Here is a 9,416-nt window from a genome sequence, read left to right as displayed (position 1 = left end):
CCGTTCGTAAATTACATATTAATGACTTTCCATTGCCACTGGTCTGAAAATTTTGACCTAAATTGACTTGCTAATTCATTTTACTTCTTTGATGAATTATATACTTTGGTAAAAAGCAAATTCATATAAGATATTCTAGCCAATGTAGATACTGCTATGGATGTATAAGATTTTGATAAAAAATTAGTGAATCATATACGGGTACCATCTATTTACTTACGTACTACTCGTATAAGGGAAAATTACTTTATGGTTAGATTCAAGCCGATGTGGTAAAATTGTCAAATTAGTACCAGAACGTAAATTTTATTGCGAAATAAAGAAATCCTTAACGACCTGAGAGTTAATATTATTAAGATGTGTATTCTTACACCACTCAGAAAGGCAGCGTTGATCTACGAAGCCAAGTAGGTAAGAATTATGGAATAATCTAATCTAATTAGAATCTGAGCTGGCTTCTCCGAGCTAACAGTCGTCAGTCGAAACGAAATATCTGTTTGAATAGGAGACCGATCTAAGTCCTGCTTTCCGCGTGTTCCGCGAACGGGTGACATAGAAATGCGAAACTTTCTTTAAGAACACGAGACCGTGTCAAGTGCGATTATAGCAAACGTTGCAGGGCGGTCGGTGAGAGCTTGGTCGACCGGTCGACCCCACCGCTGCCTCCGCCGGCGCGCACGCACTCGCGCGCTTGTTCGCTGTCCCGTGTGCGAACCGAGCCGCACCGCCGCGCCGCGCTACACCATTCATCTTTTATTTCCATTTTCGTAACGCGACGCTAAAATGTTTGAGTTGTGAACTCACTATAAGTGACTAACGTGAATGAAAGCGTGATTTGTTTGAAGATAAATTAACACGAATACCGTTGTGGTGAGTAGAAGGAAAATGAGTGTTAGATATATGGGACAAGTCCGCGCGGGAAGCGGGTGGGATCGAAATGAGCACCGCGTGCGTTTAATAGGCTAAGGGGGGGAAGGGCGGTAAGCTACGCGGGTTGCTACGATCCCGGGTCCAGGTTTTTCACGCGTTCTACGCGCCCTCTGTGCCCGCTCGTATTGCTTGAATTTTCTTTTCCGCCCGCCCAATATATTGTTTGAAATTATGAACAACTTCTTTTTAAAAACAACGTTTTATATAGATTAGTCGGGATATAATTTAGAGAACTCTATGATATTAGTAACAAAATACTGTAAATATTAAGTAACATTATTTAGTTGAATTTTGCGGTCATAATTGCTGTTTCCCTTGTATAAATCTTGCGATGAAATCATCTCTGATTAATATTCAGTTTGTTTAGTTTTATTAGTTATATTACGCAAATTTTCCGTTTTTATTTTTTTTATGACTGTCTAATTAGCTATTAGCTACAATATTCTCTATATTTCGTGACGTTTCAACCACGACAATCAGTTATTTTTGTTAAGTATTTTTTTCTTTTATCTTAAATTCACAGTATCGTTGATTTTATTTTACTGTAGAAATAAACAAAGTATTACCTATAAGTAAAAATTATTGCTAGTAAAATATAATCGTTATTTACTAACAACCCATACCATTACGTATAAAATATGGAATACTAAAAACAAATAGTAATAGGCAAATCACAAAACAGAGACATTATTTCTGCATAACTGTAAATCAATAACGAGTCTCTATTGTAGATGAAAACGAGTTTCTGTTATTGAATTTGGAAATAGATCTCAGTCTGAGACAGTAGGATGTTCACCTCAACTCAGCTTTGCAACGTGACCGTAACAAATGTCTGATGTCATGCGAATGACGCCCATCGGCTGGTCATTCGTGGTTTAATCTACCAAACTTAAATACTAGGAATCTTGAACTTATTGCAAGGTGTATATAATTGATTTGTATAAGATCAAAAGGCGTTTAAGTAAACGAATTTAAAATTATATATAAACTAAACACTTCTATTTAGCTAAGCAAACGGGATAAACCCTTCGAATTAATATCATAGATGAGTAAAATTATCAACAAACAAAAATCTTTTCGATAGTCCAACGAAAACAATCTAACTTAAGTTTAAATAATTGTTGACTGACTAGCCGAAGTATTAATATTATTAACATTTATAAACTGCGTCACTAGATAATTACAATTTTATAAAATATAGCGACAGTCGTGATTGATATTACTCATATTGTGTCTCATAATAGTAGATTATATTGAATGAATAAGTCATGCTATGTATATAAATTGATCTATAAAATCAAAACTCATACTTATAATGCTAACATTTATAATATTAGTGTGGGAACCAATTTGGTAACAGTTAATAAAAGTATTTAATATGCAAATAAATTGGCAAAAACTAACAACCCGTTTTTAACGGAGATCTTTCATGTATGTATGTATAATGATATTCAGGGCAAAAGACTCATTTGCTATATTTTTTGCGACTTGTAATCAACACCGCATAATTTGGAGGTGAAAATTATTGTAACTTCAAGTCAAACATATCTAACATGTCAGGATTTTAAGATCTGTTTTAGAATGTCTCAAAAAATACAAATAAAATCTTAATAAGACCTAATAAAATAATAGTAGCAACGCACTTTGCATTGTTGAAATCATTTTTTTATATCGCTTCATTTGAACTACATGTGTTAGGAAACAATTTACGTACTCTGGTATAGTTCCGATGTGATTTTTATTACTAGGCAATCGTTGCCTTAAAACCTTTATAAATCGTGCAGTTCAATCTTCCCAATGAATTATTTTTATGTTTTACCTTTCATTTTAGTTTTTACCTTTTCACGTAAAGACTGTATAACTGATAAACATGTCACACAAACGACAGAAAAAGTTCTAGTTTCTAGATAATTTTAATTAGTGAAAATCTTTGTAATTCCAAGGTTGTAGGCCTTTCTAAGAAACCTTATCTATACATAAATGAACGTATTTTTTCCCTATTTTAGTGGTTTTATATAAAAAATACGTTTATTTATAATAATAGTTTTTCCACCTCTCGACAAAAACTTTAGGCGTATTTTTATGATTAAATTAATAAATTTATTTTAATCGGTTCCAGACGGTTAGTAGTTTTACATAAAATGCTATATTTATAAATTGAACATTATAATTGGATTGGTGTGGCACTAAACCCGCCGAGCTACTATGTAAATGTCGCGTGCCATTGGAGTCACAGGTTCGAAAGCCAATATTAAATTGCAAAATGTTTAGAAAACATTTATAATATTTTACATAATAACGGATGTTGTAATGTTTTCGCGGGTCGCATCTGAATGGCACAGGAAAACACTTGAAGATGTGAAAGGAGATTAACCTTGTACTTTTGTTTTTGTTTTTAGTAAATTCTCGCATTTTGAGTACTAAATGAGATTTTTTACATATGCTCGTAGTATCGAAGAAATTGTATAAATGCTTGGTTGTTATATAATACATGAATTTTTATTACATTTAAAAATATTTATTTCCTGGTCTTACAGATTTTAAACGAAACGTAATTGGCAATCTTAAAAAATAAACTTTCTATTAAAGAGTATAAAAAGTGTTATATAAACACGCGTGTGCATTCGTGTATGTTAAGGTAGCATTGTTTAACTGAATAAATATGTAATGAACGATAATGGCTTATCTCAAGTAGGTATCTATGTTAACATAATATATATAAATATAAATCAATCAGTAGATACTAGATATAGTAAATAAATTTTTTAAAACCAAAACATACAAAAATATTCACTAAAGTAATGATGGTGTTAAAACGATAGTATAATATTCTATCTCTTATAATATGTTTTTATTTAAATGCTGTACTGCAATGCACCTACTCTCATTTAATCTAAGGCCAAGAGAAAATTACATCATTTCACACTAAATACACATAAACACTTGATAAAAAGTATCGTGCCTGAAGTTCTGCATGTGTTTGAATACATATTGTCCAACCTTCAAATTAAGATTTGAACTGTTTTAGCCCAGTTGTTTACTAACTGTGAAACTATCATATTTCTCAGTAGAACAATAGTCTAGCAATGCATAAATATTCATAAATGTTAACATTATCATCAATGAAGTCAAAATTATGTATAAAAGTCGTGACATTAACACGTAACGGTTTGATGGCGTCGAGTTCTATCGAATAACGTTTCTTGATTAATTTAATGTTGATGATGTTATGACATATTTCGTTGTAATTGGTTGTAGTCAGCTGTTTCATGTAATTTTTGGTACGCGCATATTTTCTTTGTTTATTCGGTAAAATCATATGTATGCACTGATTCAACATTCTCATTTTGGCGAATACATGCCGAGGTCGTTTGTGAAGTGCAATACTCCTTTGCGTGAATTGGTTTTAAATGATTGTTGAACCGTATAAATAGCTTTAGAATTATTTTCAATCTTAACTTGAACTATATGGGAAGTCGTTTATCGACAGAAGTTTAACACACTCTATCCTGTATGTAGAAATAAAACTTCCTTTATTTTGTAGTCAAAATTATACCTAATTAATTTCTGTAACGCACATTAACATGTGTATGTAGCGTGACTTAAATTTCAAGATAAAATAACTAATTATCTAACGGAAACTTGAGTAGTTAATCGTAACCATATGACTTTGTAAAATTATGAATTCTAGTGTGTATAATAACAAAGAGTGGTGATAGCCCTTGGTCTGGCTCTAACCTACGTGGCCGATCTCCGCAAACCTGGCTAACCACATCTGCAATTGGCTTCGATACTACTGACCCACATCTCCGTCACCAATGATGTGGCTGTTGGTTCATTGACGCTTGTAATACTTTCAAGTCAATCGAAAGTTTTCTTTTATCGTGAGTGAGTGAGACCATAACAATAAAGACTAATATAATTTTACCCAGCCCTAGAGTTACATAGAAGTTAATATTGTAAGATATTTAAATAATGTGCTATAAATTGACGTTTAATGTACTTCCTAGTATAATAAATAAAATCAGTTTATTTATCCGTGGTTTGCCAAAATAAATTATATGAATTGTAAGAATGTTATTTTTTTCAGATTGGGACTTAAAGCTGGGCCTATATTAAAAGGTTACGGCGCGTCGGACGCGGTATGGAGACAAGTGCAGCGGAAGAGGAATTTATTACAATAGTACCAGTAGGCGAAATTAAGCCTCCAGTACTGGATCCAAGTTTTGTTACTGTTCTCACAGTTGGGGCGGCGGGTGGCGCTGCAGAAATAACTGTCCAGAGACCAAGAGGCGCTCGGCTTGGCCTGGGTCTTAAATTTGAAGGTGGATCAGCTGCTGCTGAGAATGTAAGGCGGTTACTCGTTCAATCATGTGCTGATGACAGCCCGGCAGCGAACGCGACCACCCCATGGGGTAAACTCTTACCTGGCGATGAAATACTGGCTATAGATGGCGTTTCAGTTTCCGAACTTACCAGAATTGATTGTGTACGTCGGCTTAAAGATTCAGATGAAAAGTTGACTTTGCTCGTTCGTCATTTTGAATCAAGTGATAAAATGGATATTAAAATGTTAAACGAAAAAGAAGCTCCAATTACGACAGCTCTGGTAAATGAAATAACAAGGCCAACATCTTTACCTCCACCTGTTCCTCCACGGAAATTAGGCAAGAAAAATTCTTTTAAAGACAAAACTACTTTACCCACTGTTGGTGAGCAAAACGCTCTTATTAATGTAGAGCAACCGACTAAAACTGAAAATTTAACAAGCAGCCAAAATACGAATGTTACAAAATTATCTCGTAAATCTTCATTCGATAGTCATCTTTTTAGACAAAACAAAGAAAGCCTTGCCTGTTTAAAGAAAGGATCTCCCGAAGAGGTGCGACGCCTGGCTCGTCGCCTATCAGATGGCAAAGCATTTCCCCCAGAAGCTGAAGTTTATATTGATTTGTTATCCAACGAATGGGAGCGTTGCTTAGCTTTAGCTGATGCAGAATCAGACGATACGGGAAGTTCAATATCAACAGTTATTGATAGATTAGGGTCAATGGCAAATTCTGTTGAAAATAGTATCCCGTCAACACCTATTATGCAACCAAAATCAATTGATATACAGAAAGTTTTAAATAGCATTGAGAATATCGATGATAATATTTTAAAAGATATGTCAATTAAAAAGTTAAAAGAACAGAAAACAGATATAAATGAGAATTGTATGATATTAGATAAATCTTTAGTTTCCAATAACTTAAAAATTAAAACAGTGGCATCTACTAATTTACAAGTTTCCGAAGATAATAATTTAATCAGTAATAAAAAACTGCAAAGTGACAAAAATAATAATAACACTGTAGATGAAAATATTATGCCTAAAGCCGAAAAGAAGGAAACGGTCTCAAATAAACAAGACAGTGTTCAAGAAAAGCCCAAGCCCATGCCTCGTAATACAAAAGTGGAACGGTCTGCAAGCGAAAGGAAACGTAAACCAATTCCGATTCCAGAACCGCCTCCAAATCCAATAGTCGATCAGCTTTTAACACCTACAAAGAAAAATTGCATTGAAACATGGCTTCAACGCTCGGAGGCTGAAATGAATAATAAAACTGCGGATAAAGTGGAGGTACCTGCAGTTCCTGAAATACTACCTCGTTTAATTGATTTCGTGCCAAAAAACCAATTCGTAGAGAGTTCAAATGAAACTCAAACCTGTATAAGACCCACTACGGCGCCGCCCCCGCCACCCGTTGACCCACGAGAAGATGGTTCCGGTGCTTCCCTCGACACTATAGGGGAACTGGATGAATCTTCCGATGTCACTGACAATGCGTAAGTACTTATTGTATTAATTCGTGATTAATATAGAGTAATAATATCATAATGTCGTAGAATCACATAATTTAATCTAATTTTATTTTAACAGAAATTTTTGTTGTTTAAGTATGTATGCATTTCAATTATTTAAATAACTAACTACTATTCTAATAATAGTATATTACGCCATATAAAATTATGCATAGTTCATTAACATCATAAACATCACACGTTTAAATTTTGATGTAAGGTTACTTTAATTATCGATTATTAATAATTACTGAGCATGTGAGGTAAATGCTTAATACATTTGCTCTTTTACTAAACAATAGCATTCCATTGCATTGGTATGCGGTCAAGAGATTTGTTATACGTATCCGTTATTAGTTTCGCTTCCTCGTTAGTCGTAAAATATGGTGATTGTGACTGGCTTGACCCATTCATAATATGTCAAGTAACTGCAATTCGGTCGTTTACCAACTTCACTGATTTGGATACTCAGTACTAGTGTACGGCGATCGCGGCTTGGTTTTAGTTTTGCCAGTAGGTAGTACTCTGTTAATTACTAAAGCGTTACAGACAGCTACAGTAGGAGTACGGGCGCAGGTCCTCAATTCGATTCCTCAGTGTTACGTTATGTTTTGTGACAAATCGAAGAAGAACAGCCCTGCGATTCTGTAACTCACTTTTCGAACTCACACAGCGGTTTTCGCATCGGCGGTGGCTCTCAAATCAGTCGTGAAGCACTCATTTTATGATTTGGCATTCTGGAAAGGTGGTAGGGTTGTAGTTTATTGTTTATCAGAAAGCCAAATCATAAAATAACTGCTTCACGACTGATTTGAGAGCGAATACATACTTTACAATATTATATATTGCATTGCATTTCTTAAGGGGAAATTTTCAACCAGTTTACTAGTCAATGCAAAAGAAAGTATATTTTCACTTTAGCAATTATCTCTCAGTAATTTAAACGTCCGTTATTTACTGGTTTTATATTTATTTGTGAAATAAAAATCAGTAGATAAGCTTTACCGCGGTTGAAACAAACAAATTTCCTATTTAATATACGAAAAAAATATAAGAATATTTAATAAAGCTTGAAATGAAAAAAAATCATGGTTGAAATAAAAAATTGCAATTCAGTTTTCTTTTAAACACATGTTTTACATTTGATTCCATGGGTCTTGAACTCAGATTTTGTAACCAAAACCACCTAGTTATCGTTACGGTAAACTAGACTTACACATATGTTTTTAATGGAAATACATATATGCAAATAGCTTAACTTTTATAGAGAATGCAAATAAGGGTGTAGATTCAGACTGCGCCTAGATTAATTTTACATCAGCTTGACAGGGGGACTCGTTTAAATGCTAATTATGAACTGATTTGTCGGTATTTGATATTGTGGGCGGTTACGATCTAAACTTATGTATGTATATAATATTGTTATCGTTTGTGCACGTCATTGAGGACCGTAATCATTTTATCATTGTTGGTATGCATATTAAGTAGAGTAAGTCTAACTTTATAAGGTCCATGGTCGGATGTGTTATAAATATAGCATTGATATATATATTCTTAAAAGTTAAATTATCATTGCTCTTTCGTTTAATTCGAGCTTAGATTTATTTCGACTTACTTCCAGATATGACTACAGACAAAGTTTTGGTATTCGCTTTTTATTGCAAGAAATATAGCTACTCCTTCTGTCGGCTGTATCAAATTTGTTAATCATCAGTTCTATTAAATTCTATGGTACTTCTGATGAAGCTTGTGTATACTCTTCTTTATTTTTATAAATAGTGATCTATTTAATAACTTACTTTTTTACTCGTTGTACCTTGTATCTTATAGATGCCTTGTTTTTAAACATGAGAAAATGACCACAGTTAGTAGTATCCTAACCCGAAAACCTTATGTATAAAATAAATATTGTAATGGAATTTATTAAGCGGGAATTGTTTACATGTACAGAATAGCTCTTTTGCTGTAGATAGAAGTTAGATCGTTTATGGAATTGGTAACAATGACACTAGTTGCTATGAACAGATTGTAAAGAAAGAAAAGAAAATTTTATTCGGAGTGGTGACACACATGAAAAGTTTTTTCTGTATTTTCATACAAACTAGTACAATGGCGAGGGAGGGGGGTAACGGGCAACTGCACTCCGGCACCGCTCACCCTGAAAATGCAGCCTTGTGCACCCAGCCATTGTGTGCCCGCCGACATGTATAGGCACTACATAGCACTATGCCGATATCACGAGCTTTAAACTCGTGAATAGAACCCCTTTGAAAAGATAATAGCATCAATGTACTTACAATATTGCGAATTTCCTAGGTCTGGGATGTTTTGCTATTCCGTTACTTAAGATCTGCTTTGTAACTATCTACTTTGTTAAGCTTTTCTCTTTTAATATCTAATACGAAAATATGTTTTTCTTGTTATATTTTGTAAAAGTTTTATTAACAGGAAACAGCAAACACACTTATCGATATTTTTTTAGACTAAAAAGCAAGTACTGCAACCTAATCAAGAAAAAGTGAGCGTAGTTAAAACTAAAGAAATGAATGTTGTTCGAACAAAAATAGAAACAAATGTTAATCTAAACAAGAAAGAGAAACCATTAAAATAAAAATGTATTGATAGCATCTCGATTGAGAACC

General features: G+C 33.7%; 1 protein-coding gene across 1 annotated transcript in view; it reads left to right on the top strand.

Moving 5' to 3' along the window:
- The first annotated feature begins 686 nt into the window (after positions 1-686).
- The window catches only part of LOC125062644, a 29,906-nt gene continuing 21,176 nt past the window's right edge, over positions 687-9,416 (top strand). Inside the window, exons 1-2 of the mRNA XM_047668731.1 lie at positions 687-870; positions 5,021-6,759. Coding sequence (XP_047524687.1) covers positions 5,075-6,759 — 1,685 coding nt within the window. The 5' untranslated portion in view covers positions 687-870; positions 5,021-5,074. The remainder of the gene's footprint in view (positions 871-5,020; positions 6,760-9,416) is intronic.

Source organism: Pieris napi, chromosome 1 (assembly GCF_905475465.1).
Source record: "Pieris napi chromosome 1, ilPieNapi1.2, whole genome shotgun sequence".
In the NCBI taxonomy this organism is placed as follows: Eukaryota; Metazoa; Arthropoda; class Insecta; order Lepidoptera; family Pieridae; genus Pieris; species Pieris napi.
The sequence above is the reverse complement of the archived record's forward strand: the minus strand, read 5'-3'. Positions and strand labels throughout refer to the sequence as shown.